This window comes from Bos indicus x Bos taurus, chromosome 22 (genome assembly GCF_003369695.1).
Source record: "Bos indicus x Bos taurus breed Angus x Brahman F1 hybrid chromosome 22, Bos_hybrid_MaternalHap_v2.0, whole genome shotgun sequence".
Lineage (NCBI taxonomy): Eukaryota > Metazoa > Chordata > Mammalia > Artiodactyla > Bovidae > Bos > Bos indicus x Bos taurus.
This window is the reverse complement of record NC_040097.1, coordinates 43125614-43143749: the sequence shown is the minus strand read 5'-3', so window position 1 is coordinate 43143749 and position 18136 is coordinate 43125614. Positions and strand designations below refer to the sequence as shown.

The 18136-nt window shown below is 42.0% G+C and overlaps 1 protein-coding gene across 4 annotated transcripts in view; it reads left to right on the top strand.

Annotated features, from left to right (window-relative positions):
- RAD18 (RAD18, E3 ubiquitin protein ligase) overlaps positions 1-17645 on the top strand; it is a 111888-nt gene extending 94243 nt beyond the window's left edge. For all 4 annotated transcript variants that reach the window (XM_027522912.1, XM_027522911.1, XM_027522908.1 and 1 more), the window contains one exon: positions 16783-17645. In XM_027522912.1, coding sequence (XP_027378713.1) covers positions 16783-16885 — 103 coding nt within the window. In that variant the 3' untranslated portion in view covers positions 16886-17645. The remainder of the gene's footprint in view (positions 1-16782) is intronic.
- The last annotated feature ends 491 nt before the right edge of the window (positions 17646-18136 follow it).

Below are 18136 nucleotides of genomic sequence, written 5' to 3'. Positions count from 1 at the left end.
TAAAGATAAATTGTTCCAGTGGGCAACTTATAGTCGGGATTTAACAGTCAGGCCTTAAGCACTGGCTTAGAGTCTTTAGAAAACTTCTAATCCTTCCCTAAATGTTACTAGTCATAAGATTGTAGTTTATCCAGGCAGATTTGTTTCACTGCAGTTTCAGGAAGATCACACACCTCAAGTGGGCCCTCACAACTGCCTAGCACTTTTACTGTTTCTGTGATTATTTCTTTGTCTTGTTCTTCACAGAGATTATTTGTACCCTTCTCAATTCTCAGTGGCTCAAGCCTAGCTGAAGACCTTGTCTTTTCTTTTGTAGAGAAAATAGAAGCTGTTATGTGGGAATCCTCACCCTTCCAACATCGAATGTATAAATCTGCCTGGTTTTGTACATATTTTATTCCTCCTTTTATAGTTCCTTCCTTTTATAATAAAGGGTTTTCCCTGTATTATAGAGTCCAGTTTTTCCTACCTCATTCCTGCCCTCTTATCAGGAAAATTACCTCTTCTCTCTGTTCTTGTTGAAATACTTCTGCTTCTCCTCTCTCTCTCTCTCTCGCACTGTTTTTTGTTTGTTTTTTTTTATTTTTTAATTTAATATATTTTTGGCTGCACTGGGTCTTTGTTGCTGTGTGCGAGCTTTCTCTAGTTGCAGCAAGCAGGGGCTCCTCTTCATTGCAGTGCTTGGGCTTCTCATTGTGGTGGCTTCTCTTGTTGCAGAGCACAGTCACTAGGCACACAGGCTTCATTCCTCCACAGCATATGGGAATCTTCTCAGACCAGGAATCGAACCTGTATCCCCTGCATTGGCAGGCAGATTTTTTTCTTTTCTTTTTTTTTTTTTTAACATTCTAAAAGAACTGATATTTTATTACAGAACCTAATTGAAACTATTGTTGGTATTTCAATATATTCCTGAAGAAATGTTGGAATTGGAATAGCATTTATAATTCACTTTATGGCTGTGAAAAGGCAGTCATCTTCCACTTAAAACTGTAACCAACGATGAAATATATTTCAAGAATATAAACATTTGGTCTAACAATCTTTTAATATTGGTTAAAAACAGACTTTTGCTGATGGAAATAACTTTAATCCAATGTGCAAAAGAAGTACAGTTTGTATTTAAGATACGTAAGACCAATGCTTCTGTACTGTTTACACACCTAAAAGATCTTAAACGTATTGATTTCAGGAAGAACACTGCTACTATGGATAATTACGTGCTACTGAGAGACCAAAAGCTTGATGACACTCTTTAAATTACACAAATGTATCTGAAGAGGCACACCTATTCTTGTCCTAATCTTGATCTACACAAAAATCCAATTTCAAAATCATTTGGGAATTATTTTATTCTAGGAAATCTTGAAATTGTTGCAAGTTTACAAACCTTGTCTCTGAGAGCCAGATTCCTACATTTCCTTTTCTAACCCTGTCACCACTGGTCCAGCCCACAAATCCCATTGGCTATAGAGTAGCAACAGCCAAAATAAGAGGAGTGAAAAAACTCAGCCTTCAGGCCGTCAACACGGCAGGTGGATTCTTATCCACTGCTCCAGCAGGGAAGTCCTCTCATTGGGTTTTCAGCAAGCCTGAATCATTCCCAACTTGAAACCAACCAACTAAACACTTAGCTTCCCCTCTCACTTAGTTTCCTCCTGCAACTGCTCTTGTGTCTCTCCTGCCTTTCTCAGTAGGCAGCCTCTACTTGCACTTTGCATTCCTCATCTCTCGCTTACTCGTCAGCATCCTCAGCCAGGCCTAACAGTTCTTCTGAAATAGCCTTTTTTTTTTTTTTTTTTTAAACTTAGGTGGCTCTAGGCCACTTCGCAACGCGTCCCCACAGGTCAGGCTGGCAGATGGGTTCTCAGCTCTCGCTACACGCTCTCCATCCCGGCCCCTAAGCTCCACAGTACGCGGATGGCAGCCTGAAATAGCCTTTACTGAAGTCATTGAAGACCATGTTATACTGTGCTGTGCTTAGTCACCTGGTTGTGTCCTACTCTTTAAGACCCCATGGACTGTAGCCTGCCTGGCTCCTCTGTCTCTGGGATTCTCCAGGCAAGAATACTAGAGTGGGTTGCCATGCCTTCCTCCAGGGGATCTTTCCAGCCCAGGGATCAAACCCAGGTGGCCAAGTCCAAAGAACAACTTGTTAGGCCACATCTCCTTTGACTTCTCAGTGGAATCTGATGTTCTTGATGTCTTCATGTTTCTGAAAGCCTCTCTGGGGCTGAAAGAGGTAAATCTCTACCCTAAGGTCAGTTAATAATAAGTGATAAGTGGTAGAACTGAGATTTCAATCTAGTATGTCAAAATTCAGCTCTTTTGACCATTAAGCTAAATTGTCTGTCCCAAGAATGAGGCTTACTGTGCTGACATTTTGTAGTATTATAGCTGAATCACTAGGAGAATGGAAAAGGTATTTGGTGGCTCAGACACTAGTGTCTTATGAGTGTTTGAGATTGTGGCTGCCTTATTTTCACCTGAGCATTTCTGAACTTTGAATTCTGGGAGAAGAGACCACTCATTAGCTAACTACTTCCTCTTGTGCCATGAATCATCCTGTTAATGCTAAACTAAACCCTCACATCAATGGCTGTGACAAGCTTAAACCCAGAATTCCTGAGTCCAAGCCCATTTTTGTCAATGATGACCAACCTCTTAAAGTCATTACTATGAGAAAGCACTTAGAAAACAAATCCCATCGTTGATCCTCACAGATAGTCACTGTTAAATCTGGAAGGATGTGAGTGTTCATCTAGTCCAGTCCCTTCATTTTATAGGGAAGGACACTGAGCTCCAGAGAGGTAAGTTTGACAAGGTTAAGGTTCACAGCTAGTTAGTGACGCTGCTGGGGTAGGAATCCAGGCTTCCTGGTTTCAGCTGGATATGGAGCCGTTTGAACCAGCTTATGCCACAGTGCAGCTTTAGAAACAGAATCAGGAAGGCGGTTCTAAGATGGTGGAGGAATAGGACAGGGAGATCACTTTCTCCCCCGACAAATTCATCAAAAGAACATTTGAACGCTGAGTAAATTCCACAAAACAACTTCTGAATGCCGGCAGAGGACATCAGGCACCCAGAAAAGCAGCCCATTGTCTTCGAAAGGAGGTAGGAAAAAATATAAAAGACAAAAAGAGAGACAAAAGAGGTAGGGACAGAGCTCCGTTCCGGGAAGGGAGTCTTTAAAAAGAGAGACGTTTCCAAACACCAGGAAACACTCTCACTGCTGAGTCTGTGGCAAGCCTTGGAACCGCAGAGGGCAACATAACCAGGAGGAAAAATAAATAATTAAACCCCACAGATTACGTGCCCAGTGGTAACTCCCCCAGCGGAGAAGCAGTGCAGATGTCTGCATCTGCCACTAGCAAGCAGGGGCTGGGCAGGGAGGCACGGGTTGCATTGCTTAGAGTAAGGACTGGGCCTGAATGCCCTGAAGGCAATCTGAGGGAACTAACTTGGGCTAGCAAATCAGACTGTGGGATAGCTACCACGTGAAAAGCCCTAACCTAAGACACCGTCAGGCCCACTCACAGAACAACGACTGAGCAGAGCTAGCAGGCTGCAGACCAACCCCCTCTGGTGACAGGCAGCCAGAGCCAGAAGGGGGCAATCGCGGCCCCAGAGAGGCATTATCTACCAAACTGCAAGCAGGCTTCGTTGCTAAGACTTCTTGGGATTCTGGACAGCCAACATCCGCCTGAGAAGGTGTGCCGGTTGTACACCCAGAAAACCGAGCAGCAGGGACAGGAGAGGCGATAAGTCACAGCAACCACGCTCGCCAAACACCTGGTCACCTGAGCTGCTTGGACCTGGGAAGGGCACAAAACGCAGGCCCAACCGAGTCTGCGCCTCTGAGGACTACCTGAGTACCTGAACCTGAGCAGCTTAGACTTGGGAAGTGCATACAACGCAGGGCCGGCCTCAGACAGTTCCCAACAGAGCAACCTAGAGCCTAAGCAGTGTTGACAGGGAAAGCACACACACTGTGAGTGGGGGCAAACCCAGTGTGACCGAGACACTGCGAACACACTCCAGTGTTATTTGTTTGCAGTGTCCCTCCCTCCCCACAGCACGACTCAACAAGTGAGCCTAAAAAAGGGTCCACCACCGCCCCCTTGTGTCAGGGTGGAAATTAGACACTGAAGAGACCAGCAAACAGAAGCTAAAACAGAAGGAACCGCCCTGGAAGTGACAGGTGCAATAGATTAAAACCCTGTAGTTAGTACCAACTACATAGGAAGGGACCTATAGATCTTGAGAAATATAAGCCGGATCAAGGAACTATCTGAAAATGAACTGACCCCACACTGCCCACAACATCACCAGAGAAAGTCCTAGATATATTTTTATTATTTTTACTATCATTCTTTATTTTTTTAATTAAAAAAAAATTTTAAGCCCTCTATTACTCCTTTAATTTTCATTTTTATAACCTACTATTACTTTGCAACAAAAAAAGAGAGACCCTATTTTTTAAAGCAAACTTCATATATATATATATATATATATAATAATTTTTGTGACTTTTTTTTCTTTAATATTGTATTTTTGAAAATCCAACCTCTACTCTAGATTTTTAATCTTTGCTTTTTGGTAGTTGTTATCAATTTTGTACATTTAAGAACCCAATCTTCAGTACCCATTTTTACTTGGGAGCGAGATTACTGTCTTGACTGCTCTCTCCCCCTTTGGACTCTCCTTTTTCTCCACCAGGTCGCCTCTATCTCCTCCCTCCCCCTTCTCTTCTCTACCCAACTCTGTGAATCTCTTGTGTGTTCTGGGCTGTGCAGAACACTTAGGGAACTGATTACTGGCTGGATCTGTCTCTATCCTTTTGATTCCCCCCTTTATCTTCCTGGCCACCTCTGTTTCCTCCTCCCTCTTCTCTTCTCTGTGTAACTCCGTGAACATCTCTGAGCGATCCACACTGTGGAGCGCACATAAGGAAGTGATTACTGGCTAGCTTGCTGTCTCTTTTGATTCCACCTCATCTAACTTGGGTCACCTCTATCTCCCTCCTCCCTCTTCTCTTCTCCATGTAATTCTGTGAACCTCTCTGGGTGTCCCCTCACTGTGGAGAAACTTTTCATCTTTCAGTTCAGTTCAGTTCAGTCGCTCAGTCCTGTCCGACTCTTTGCGACCCCTTGAATCACAGCACGCCAGGCCTCCCTGTTCATCACCAACTCCCAGAGTTCACCCAGACTCACGTCCATTGAGTCAGTGATGCCATCCAGCCATCTCATCCTCTGTTGTCCCCTTCTCCTGACCCCAATCCCTCCCAGCATCAGACTCTTTTCCAATGAGTCAACTCTTCACATCAGGTGGCCAAAGTACTGGAGTTTCAGCTTTAGCATCATTCCTTCCAAAGAAATCCCAGGGCTGATCTCCTTCAGAATGGACTGGTTGGATCTCCTTGCAGTCCAAGGGACGCTCAAGAGTCTTCTCCAACACCACAGTTCAAAAGCATCAATTCTTCGGCGCTCAGCCTTCTTCACAATCCAACTCTCACATCCATACATGACCATAGGAAAAACCATAGCTTTGACTAGACGAACCTTTGTTGGCAAAGTAATGTCTCTGCTTTTCAATATGGTATCTAGGTTGGTCATAACTTTCCTTCCAAGGAGTAAGCGTCTTTTAATTTCACGGCTGCAGTCACCATCTGCAGTGATTTTGGAGCCCCCAAATTAAAGTCTGACACTGTTTCCACTCTTTCCCCATCTATTTCCCATGAAGTGATGGGATCAGATGCCATGATCTTCATTTTCTGAATGTTGAGCTTCAAGCCAACTTTTTCACTCTCCACTTTCACTTTCATCAAGAGGCTTTTGAGTTCCTCTTCACTTTCTGCCATAAGGGTGGTGTCATCTGCGTATCTGAGGTTATTGATATTTCTCCCAGCAATCTTGATTCCAGCTTGTGTTTCTTCCAGCCCAGCATTTGTCATGATGATGTACTCTGCATATAAGTTAAATAAGCAGGGTGACAATATACAGCCTTGACGTACTCCTTTTCCTATTTGGAACCAGTCTGTTGTTCCATGTCCAGTTCTAATTGCCGCTTCCTGACCTGCATACAAATTTCTCAAGAGGCAGATCAGGTGGTCTGGTATTCCCATCTCTTTCAGAATTTTCCACAGTTTATTGTGATCCACACAGTCAAAGGCTTTGGCATAGTCAATAAAGCAGAAATAGATGTTTTTCTGGAACTCTCTTGCTTTTTCCATGATCCAGCGGATGTTGGTGGTTTGATCTCTGGTTCCTCTGCCTTTTCTAAAACCAACTGAAACATGTATACTATCATGTATGAAATGAGTCGCCAGTCCAGGTTCGATGCATGATACTGGATGCTTGGGGCTGGTGCACTGGGATGACCCAGAGGGATGATATGGGGAGGGGGGAGGGAGGAGGGAGGAGGGTTCAGGATAGGGAACACATGTATACCTGTGGCGGATTCATTTTGATATTTGGCAAAACCAATACAATATTGTAAAGTTTAAAAATAAAATAAAAAAAAATAAAACCAACTTGAACATCAGGAAGTTCACGGTTCACATATTGCTGAAGCCTGGCTTGGAGACTTTTGAGCATTGCTTTACTAGCCTGTGAGATAAGTGCAATTATGTGGTAGTTTGAGCATTCTTTGGCATTGCCTTTCTTTGGGATTGGAATGAAAACTGACCTTTCCAGTCCTGTGGCCACTGCTGAGTTTTCCAAATTTGCTGGCATATTGAGTGCAGTACTTTCACAGCATCATCTTTCAGGATTTGAAAGAGCTCAACTGGAATTCCATCACCTCCACTAGCTTTGTTCGTAGTGATGTTTTCTAAGGCCCACTGGACTTCACATTCCAGGATGTCTGGCTCTAGGTCAGTGATCACACCATCGTGATAACCTAGATGTTTTATCAACAGTGCTGTATAGATGGAGAAGTCTTGAGGCTACTGTAAAAATAAGACTGAAAACCAGAAGCAGGAGGCTTAAGTCCAAATCCTGAGAACATCAGAGAACTCCTAACTCCAGGGAACATTAATCGACAGGAGCTCATCAAACGCCTCCATACATACACTGAAACCAAGCACCACACAAGGGCCAACAAGTTCCAGAGCAAGATATACCACACAAATTCTCCAGCAACACAGGAACACAACCCTGAGTTTCAATATACAGGCTGCCCAAAGTCACTCCAAACCCATTGACATCTCACAACTCATTACTGGATACTTCATTTTACTCCAGAGAGAAGAAATTCAGCTCCACCCACCAGAACACCAACATAAGCTTCCCTAACCAGGAAACCTTGACAAGCCACCCATACAACCCCACCCACAACAAGGAAACTCCACAATAAAGAGAACTCCACAAACTGCCAGAATACAGAAAGGCCACCCCAAACACAGTAATATAAACAAAATGAAGAGACAGAGGAATACCCAGCAGGTAAAGGAACAGGATAAATGCCCACCAAACCAAACAAAAGAGGAGGAGATAGTGAATCTACCTGATAAAGAATTCCAAATAATGATAGTGGAAATGATCCAAAGTCTTGAAAACAAAATGGAATCACAGATAAATAGCCTAGAGACAAGGATTGAGAAGATGCAAGAAAGGTTTAACAAGGACCTAGAAGAAATAAAAAAGAGTCAGTATATAATGAATAATGCAATAAATGAGATCAAAAACACTCTGGAGGGAACAAATAGTAGAATAAGATAGGATCAGTGAGGCAGAAGATAGGATTAGTGAGGTAGAAGATAGAAGGGTAGAAATAAATGAATCAGAGAGGAAAAAAGAAAAAAAGAAATGAGGACAATCTCAGAGACCTCTGGAACAATGTTAAACGCCCCAACATTCAAATCATCAGAGTCCCAGAAGAAGAAGACAAAAAGAAAGGCCGTGAGAAAATACTTGAGGAGATAATAGTTGAAAATTTCCTTAAAATGGGCAAGGAAATAATCACCCAAGTCCAAGAAACCCAGAGAGTCCCAAACAGGATAAACCCAAGGCAAAGCACCCCAAGACACATAGTAATCAAATTAACAAAGATCAAACACAAAGAACAAATATTAACAGCAGCAAGGAAAAAACAACAAATAACACACAAGGGGATTCCCATAAGGATAACAGCTGATCTTTCAATAGAAACTCTTTGGGCCAGAAGGGAATGGCAGGACATACTTAAAGTGATGAAAGAAAATAACCTACAGCCCAGATTACTGTACCCAGCAAGGATCTCATTCAAATATGAAGGAGAAATCAAAAGCTTTACAGACAAGCAAAAGCTGAGAGAATTCAGCACCACCAAACCAGCTTTCCAACAAATGCTAAAGGATCTTCTCTAGACAGGAAACACAAAAAAAGGTGTATAAACTCGAACCCAAAACAATAAAGTAAATGGCACTGAGATCATACTTATCAATAATTACCTTAAATGTAAATGGGTTGAATGCCCAACCAAAAGACAAAGACTGGCTGAATGGGTACAAAAACAAGACCCCTATATATGTTGTCTACAAGAGACCCACCTCAAAACAAGGGGCACATACAGAGTGAAAGTGAAGGGCTGGAAAAAGATATTCCACGCAAATAGAGACCAAAAGAAAGCAGAAGTAGCAATACTCATATCAGATAAAATAGACTTTAAAACAAAGCCTGTGAAAAGAGACAAAGAAGGACATTACATAATGATCAAAGGCTCAATCCAAGAAGATATAACAATTATAAATATATATGCACCCAACCTAGGAGCACCACAATATGCAAGGCAAATGCTAACAAGTATGAAAGGAGAAATTAACAATAACACAATAATAGTGGGAGACTTTAATACCCCACTCACACCTATGGATAGATCAACTAAACAGAAAATTAACAAGGAAACACAAACTTTAAATGATACAATAGACCAGTTAGACCTAATTGATATCTATAGGACATTTCACCCCAAAACAATGAATTTCACCTTTTTCTCAAGTGCATACGGAACCTTCTCCAGGATAGATCACATCCTGGGCCATAAATCTAGCCTTGGTAAATTCAAAAAAATTGAAATCATTCCAAGCATCTTTTCTGACCACAATGCAGTAAGATGAGATCTCATTTACGGGAGAAAAACTATTAAAAATTCCAACATCTGGAGGATGAACAACACACCGCTGAATAAACAACAAATCACAGAAGAAATCAAAAAAGAAATCAAAATATGCATAGAAATGAATGAAAATGAAAACACAACAACCCAAAACCTGTGGGACACTGTAAAAGCATTGCTAAGGGGAAGGTTCATAGGAATACAGGCATACCTCAAGAAACAAGAAAAAAGTCAAATAAATAACCTAACTCTACACCTAAAGCAACTAGAAAAGGAAGAAATGAAGAACCCCAGGGTTAGTAGAAGTAAAGAACTCTTAAAAATTAGAACAGAAATAAATGCAAAAAGAAACAAAAGAGACCATAGCAAAAATCAACAAAGCCAAAAGCTGGTTCTTTGAGAGGATAAATAAAATTGACAAACCATTAGCCAGATTCATCAAGAAACAAAGGGAGAAAAATCAAATCAATAAAATTAGAAATGAAAATGGAGAGATCACAACAGACAACACAGAAATACAAAGGATCATAAAGAGACTACTATCAGCAATTATATGCCAATAAAATGGACAACTTGGAAGAAATGGACAAATTCTTAGAAAAGTGCAACTTTCCAAAACTCAACCAGGAAGAAATAGAAAATCTTAACAGACCCATCACAAGCACGGAAATTGAAACTGTAATCAGAAATCTTCCAGCAAACAAAAGCCCAGGTCCAGATGGCTTCACAGCTGAATTCTACCAAAAATTTAGAGAAGAGCTAACACCTATCCTACTCAAACTATTCCACAAAATTACAGAGGAAGGTAAACTTCCAAACTCATTCTATGAGGCCGCCATCACCCTAATACCAAAACCTGACAAAGACGCCACAAAAAAAGAAAACTACAGGCCAATATCACTGATGAACATGGATGCAAAAATCCTTAACAAAATTCGGCAATCAGAATCCAACAACACATTAAAAAGATTATACATCATGACCAAATGGGCTTTATCCCAGGGATGCAAGGATTCTTCACTATCTGCAAATCAATCAGTGTAATACACCACATTAACAAAAATAAAAGCCATATGATTATCTCAATAGATGCAGAGAAAGCCTTTGACAAAATTCAACATCCATTTATGGTAAAAACTCTCCAGAAAGCAGGAATAGAAGGAATATACTTCAACATAATAAAAGCTATATATGATAAACCCACAGCAAACATTATCCTCAATGGTGAAAAATTGAAAGCATTTCCCCTAAAGTCAGGAACAAGACAAGGGTGCCCACTTTCACCACTACTATTCAACGTAGTTTTGGAAGTTTTGGCCATAGCAGTCAGAGAAGAAAAAGAAAGAAAAGGAATCCAAATTGGAAAAGAAGTAAAACTCTCACTGTTTGCGGATAACATGATCCTCTACATAGAAAACCCTAAAGACTCCACCAGAAAATTACTAGAGCTAATCAATGGATATAGTAAAGTTGCAGGATATAAAATCAACACACAGAAATCCCTTGCATTCCTATACACTAATAATGAGAAAATAGAGAAATTAAGGAAACAATTCTATTCACCATTGTAACGAAAAGAATAAAATACTTAGGAATATATTTACCTAAAGAAACAAAAGACCTATATATAGAAAACTATAAAACACTGGTGAAAGAAATCAACGAGGACACTAATAGATGGAGAAATATACCGTGTTCATGGATCAGAAGAATCAATATAGTGAAAATGAGCATACTACCCAAAGCAATCTATAGTTTCAGTGCTGCTGCTAAGCCGCTTCAGTCGTGTCCGACTCTCTGCGACCTCAGAGATGGCAGCCTACCAGGCTCTTCTGCCTCTGGGATTCTCTAGGCAAGAACACTGGAGTGGGTTGCCATTTCCTTCTCCAATGCATGAGAGTGAAAAGTGAAAGTGAAGTCACTCAGTAATGTCTGACTCTTCACGATCCCATGGACTGCAGCCCACAAGCCGCCTCCGTCCATGGGATTTTCCAAGCAAGAGTACTGGAGTAGGGTGCCATTGCCATCCCTATCAAGCTACCAACGGTATTCTTCACAGAGCTAGAACAAATAATTTCACAATTTGTATGCAAATACAAAAAACCTCGAATAGCCAAAGCAATCTTGAGAAAGAAGAATGGAACTGGAGGAATCAACCTGCCTGACTTCAGGCTCTACTACAAAAGCCACAGTCATCAAGACAGTATGGTACTGGCACAAAGACAGAAATATAGATCAATGGAACAAAATAGAAAGCCCAGAGATAAATCCACGCACCTATGGACACCTTATCTTTGACAAAGGAGGCAAGAATATACAATAGAGAAAAGACAGTCTCTTTAACAAGTGGTGCTGGGAAAACTGGTCAACCACTTGTAAAAGAATGAAACTAGAACACTTTCTAACACCATACACAAAAATAAACTCAAAATGGATTAAAGATCTAAACGTAAGACCAGAAACTATAAAACTCCTAGAGGAGAACATAGGCAAAACACTCTCCGATATAAATCACAGCAGGCTCCTCTGCCTGCTCCCAGAATATTGGAAATAAAAGCAAAAATAAACAAATGGGACCTAATTAAACTAAAAACTTCTGCACAACAAAGGAAACTATAAGCAAGGTTAAAAGACAGCCTTTAGAATGGGAGAAAATAATAGCAAATGAAGCAACTGCTGCTGCTGCTGCTAAATCGCTTCAGTCGTGTTTGACTCTGTGCGACCCCAGAGACGGCAGCCCACCAGGTTCCCCTGTCCCTGGGATTCTCCAGGCAAGAACACTGGAGTGGGTTGAAGCAACTGACAAAGAATTAATCTCAAAAATATACAAGCAACTCATGCAGCTCAACTCCAGAAAAATTAGCGACCCAATCAAAAAATGGACCAAAGGACTAAACAGACATTTCTCCAAAGAAGACATACAGATGGTAACAAACACATGAAAAGATGCTCAACATCACTCATTATCAGAGAAATGCAAATCAAAACCACAATGAGGTACCATTTCACGCCAGTCAGAATGGCTGCTATCCAAAAGTCTTCAAGCAATAAATGCTGGAGAGGGTGTGGAGAAAAGGCAACCCTCCTACACTGTTGGTGGGAATGCAAACTAGTACAGCCACTATGGAGAATGGTGTGAAGATTCCTTAAAAAACTGGAAATAGAACTGCTTTATGACCCAGCAATCCCACTGCTGGGCATACACACTGAGGAAACCAGAATTGAAAGAGACACGTGTACCCCAGTGTTCATCGCAGCACTGTTTATAATAGCCAGGACATGGAAGCAACCTAGATGTCCATGAGCAGACGAATGGATAAGAAAGCTGTGGTACATATACACAATGGAGTATTACTCAGCCATTATTAAAGAATACATTTGAATCAGTTCTAATGAGGTGAATGAAACTGGAGCCTATTGTACAGAGTGAAGTAAGCCAGAAAGAAAAACACCAATACAGTATACTAACGCATATATATGGAATTTAGAAAGATGGTAACGGTAACCCTGTATGTGAGACAGCAAAAGAAACACAGATGTATTGAACAGTCTTTTTGACTCTGTGGGAGAGGGCGAGGGTGGGATGATTTGGGAGAATGACATTGAAACGTGTATAATATCATATGTGAAATGATTCGCCAGTCTAGGTTCATGCATGATACAGGATGCTTGGGGCTGGTGCACTGGGATGACCCAGAGGGATGGTATGGGGAGGGAGATCAGAGGGGGGTTCAGGATGGGGAACACGTGTATACCTGTGGTGGATTCATGTTGATGTATGGCACAACCAATACAATATTGTAAAGTAATTAGCCTCCAATTAAAATAAATTTATATTAAAAAAATAAAAATCAGAATGAAAAAAAAAAGAAACAGAATCAGGAAAGGACCTCACGGCTTTATGTCTCAACAAAATAATAGCTCTGCAAATATGCATCTTAAGCTCATTGGCCTTTTCATACTGTTCATGAGATTCAGGAGAGATTAAGAAGAGGTGGCAAGAATACAAAGAAGAACTGTACAAAACAGGTATTAATGACCCAGACAACCACAATGGTTTGGTCACCCACCTAGAGCCAGACATCCTGGAGTGTGAAGTCAAAGGGGCCTTAGGAAGCATCACTATGAACAAAGCTAGTGGAGGTGATGGAATTCCAGCTGAGCTATTTTAAATCCTAAAACAGGATGCTGTTAAAGTGCTGTACTCCATATCCCAGCAAATTTGGAAAATTCAGCAGTGGCCACAGGACTAGAAAAGGTCAGTTTTCATTCTAATCCCAAAGGCAATGACAAAAAATGTTCAAATCACTGTACATCATTTTGCTAAGGTCCGTATAGTCAAAGCTATGGTTTTTCCAGTGGTCATGTACAGATGTGAGAGTTGGACCACAAAGAAGGCTGACTGCCAGAGAATTGACACTTTCAAACTGGTGCTGGAGAAGATTCTTAATAGTCCCTTGGACAGCAAGGAGATCAAACCAGTCAATCCTAAAGGAAATCAGCCCTGAAACTCATTGGAAGGGCTGATGCTGAAACTCCAGTACTTTGGCTACCTGATGCAAAGAGCCGAGTCATTGGAAAATACCCTGATGCTGGGAAAGACTGAGGGCAAGAGGAGAAAGAGGCAACAGAATATGAGATGGTTGGATGGCATCACTGACTCAATGGACATGAATTTGAGCAAGCTCCAGGAGATGATGACGGACAGGGAAGCCTGGCGTGTTCATGCGGTCACAAAGAGTTGGATACGACAGTGACTGAACAATAACAACAAAGCTTATAGGTATTTTGTGGTACCACAAGTGACATATTTGAGATATTAGTCCTAGAACATGCTATTTCAGTCCCAATACATTCTCCTAATTCCATAAATGATTCAGAGGTTCTTTTAGTAACACAGTGCCCCATATAAAGCAGTATTTTCATAAGCAACAAAAAACAAAACCCCACCCAAAACAAAACCCTGCTTTCTGTAGGTTGGTCTCAGCTTCTTATATCTGTGATTATTGGTTCATCTTACCAATTTGAGCTACAGGATATATTTACATTGTAGAGGATGAAAATAGGAAGAAAAATGGTCCAGGTAAATCATTTCACATTTCATGTTTCCAGCTTTCAGTTTCCCCATGAAATTGTGGAGGAAATGTTTCTGCCTCCAGGAGTCTGAGCCTCTTCTCTCAGACCTGCTCCCCCTCCCTCAATGAGCAGTGGCGTCAACAGTCTTCCCCACTGATCCAGCCAGAAACCGAAGAATCATTGTCAACTTCTCACTCTCTCTTATGTCTCAGATGCAGTTGATTGCAAAACCCTATGGATAAGTTGTCCTCAGACTTAAATGTACATCAAGATCACTTGGAGGACTTGTTAAAATAGATTATTGGGCTCCACTGAACCCCGAGATTGAGATTTTGGAGATTTGGGCTGGGGTGCAGGAGTTTGCATTTTAACACTCCCTCGGGTTGCTGATGCTGCTTCTGGGGCCCCTCATTGAGGAGCAGGGCTGTGGACGACCCCTGAACTATCTGTCAGCCCCTCTGTGCCACAGTCTGCATAAGACCTTGTTTTCTCTCTGGCTTCCTGCCACAGCTGTCTGGCTGGCTGGCTGTCTCTCGGCTGGCTGTCTCTCTGCCTCTAGTCAGATGCTTCATTCTTCCAGTGAGACCTGAAAGACATCATGTTCTCTGTGGTAGTTTGAAGTCCTGTGGGGACTTGTGAGCTACGGCCCCCGCCTGCCCGCTGGCTCCTGGACTGTCCTTCCCCACCCTTCTTTCCTTGTTACAGCCAAGCTGAGCTACTCATCTTTGCTTCAGAGTCATACTGCCTTATACTGCTGTTGCTTCCACCTTGGTTGCCTTTTCTCCTTTCTTCATCCAGACAGGAGTTGTGGTTCCTTCCTTGATGGCCCTGCTCAGAAGCCCCTGACTGCTCCCCTGATCTTGCAGCACTGTCTGCACTTAAACCCCGACTCGCTTCCTAGAGAGGATGTTCATTAGGCCCCACACCTTGCACAGTGCCTGGGGGAGGGGAGTCTCATGGTGAGCACTCAGTAGGCATATGAGTGATTGAATATGCCAGTCAGCATTCTTTGGATCTGAACACAGTCCCTGGTGGATAAGGATTGCCACTTAAAATCTTTTTTTAACTCTTTATCTCTTTTGCTTTATCTTTTAGTGCCTTAAAAATCTTTTTTTAGGAAATAGATTTTTCTAATATTATAAAATCAGAAAAGGAAGAATCATTTTCTCTATTGGTAATCTGCATTTCATCCTAACCCCATGAGAAGTCAATTGCAGTACACTAATGATCCCAACATATTTTCTCGGGGAGACTTGATAATTTGGCTGTCTCTTTTTGGAGGAGAGGACTTTATTAATTGTTATTTATTAAGAACTATTATTAATGTGAACACATCTTAAGTGTACAGCTTGATGGATTTTTCCAACTGAATGCACCCAGGGTTAGGGTTAATTTGGTGGGTGCAGTGAATCACGCCCTCTCAGTACTCACACTCTCGAGGCCCACATTGATTCTGGACTTGGTCATGTGATATGAGAAGCTTGGTTAGTGTTCGCACAATGGGGCTTGTCCTTTCAGAATGCTTACTTTTCGGATTCTTCCCCTTGGACTCAGCCCTTCCGCTGTGAGAAGCCCACCCTTGGCATGGGGAGAAGACAATTGGAGGAGAATGGGGAGGGGCAGCCCCCTCACCAGCCAATTTTCAAGTCAGCAGCCAGCACCAGCTTGCCACCGGACGAGTGAGCCTGCCTTGAAGTGAATCCTCCAAACTCAGTTCAGCTGTCTGTTCTGAGCCCTGCCCAGATCTAGAATCATGACCAAATAAACAATTGTGCTGTTTCCTGAGAATGGTTGTTATGTAGTGGTAGATAAGCAGAATAAATGGAACAAAAATAGTTCTATTTAGTTTTTTAATTGCCATGTAACAAATCACCCTGAAACTTAGAAGCTTAAACCACAGCCATTTTATTTGCTTCTTATTCTTCAGTCTGGGCTGGCCTCAGGCTGTGGGTGATCATTTATGTGGCACATAGCCCACTGATAGGGCAGATGGAGCCTATGTTCCGCTGAGATGTCTGGACTTCTCTGTCTTTCCATGTAGTCTGGGAGCCTGTTCTTCTCCATGTAGTTTGGTCTCTGCATATGCTCCAGAATCCAGAGAAAGTTTGCTTTCGTCTTCCTACGTACTTGAATGGCAGCCACCTCTTTCCCCCAGAGCTCTGCCCAAAGTGAGGGGATGCGCATGGCCCATCTCTGTTGGGAGGGGACTTGTTTTCTTAGTCCCCTTACAACCTCAGCTCTCTGACAGGATTGAGATAAGTTATGATTTTGTTAAGACCCTCTGGCTTCGTCTTGTTGCGATGGAAGCACTTTTTTTGCAGCTTTCTGCGTGTGAAGCAGAAGCAAAAAACTTCTGATTGAGGAGGAGATTCAGTTCTTAACTATCATTTAGGATCTGTGATCTTTGCTAAGTCACTGTTTTCTCAGTTGTAAAGTGGGAATAATAATGAAAGTAGTAGTAATTATCATAGTAGACTTGTCAGTGGAGTGGAAGGCTATTTGGAGGATTACATAAAAACACATGGGAAAGTACTTATAAACCAGAAACTGCTGTAGAATAATAATGATCATCATTTTCTAAGCTGGCATTTTCTTTTTTTTCATTTTCAGAAATGATTTTCAAGACAGAGAAATAAGTCCTGGACAGAATCGTCGCACAAGGTCAGCTGAAAGTGCTGAGCTGGAGCCAAGAAATAAGCGGAACAGAAATTAGTGTGGGTTTGCTGACTTTCCCAGTACAGTCATCAGAAGATGGTGTTCTGTTGCTATGTAGGTTTCATACTCATAAATTTCCCAGTGTACATTCTAAATGTTACATTTAACTGATTTTCAGTCTTTTTTGCCTTTCCAGGAAAAGGAAAAATTTTACACAGCATCCTCACTTAGTTACCTACTGCCCCTAAAACATCTCACTCTAAAAACACTGGCATCCACATATTCACCCGCTTTGCAGAAGACACAGGCTTGTTTGTTTTTGTTTCTAAGTTTCAGGATATAGTAATATTTAAGCCATTCTCCTGTCTCTTTCATGGAGAAGCCAAGTTCAGAAAAGGATCCTTCAATCCCTCTACCACAGGGACCAGTTGAGATGTCCAGAGCCACTGTGTTTCTGGAAAGGCAAGCAAGGTGTCCTAACTCACAAGGCCTGGAGGCCAGCACCCATGTCACAGCTGTTACAGGAGTGCTTGTTGCTCAAGTTTCATGTGGTCCTTAGTTAGACTCATCTCTCATACTTTACTGGAAGCAGGACATTGGTACTGTAACCTAAAGGCACAGAACAATAAAATACTGGGCATATTCTTCAGAAATAGCTTTTACAGATTATTTCTTAATTTTTTTTTTCACTTGAGTAAATCGAATCTTAACACTTTGAATTCCAGCTATGAAATGGAGAGAATGCAATAAATGGCTTTTGTAACTGAACAAACTCTATATCAATTTAAAATAAAGTCCTTGAAACAGTCTGCTGTGAATAGTTGAGTACAAGCTACATATTACTGGAAGGTGTTGATCCGAAATTGTTTCCTCTGTGCAAAATGTCCCACAGTTCCCAGTTACTTCCAGAATTCCTAATGCCTGTTTTGGCATTTCAGAGCCAGTCCCCTGTCATGGGTGCCAGGAGCTCTGGGGCTGTCTGTGTCCTGATGACAGCAGTGTCACTTCACCAGAGTCCAGGAAGACCCTGGTGTTGGTTCAGGGGTGGAGGACCTGCTCTGGGCCAAGTGCTCCATCATCTCAGGGCAGCCACCTCTGCTCCCACTGGGCTCCTAGAAGGAGGAGGTGGCCAGAACCTTGCTGTATAAAACAGCACCTAAAATTAGGAAGGACTACGGGGGAAAGTGCTCTCCCATCAGCTTCCAGATGGCCTGGTGTTGCACGATTTCTTCTCTGCTTACCCATGAAGCAGGGCTCTTGCCTGGAAAGGATTCCAGGCAGCCACGTGGGTAAGTGTGTCAGCCTGCTC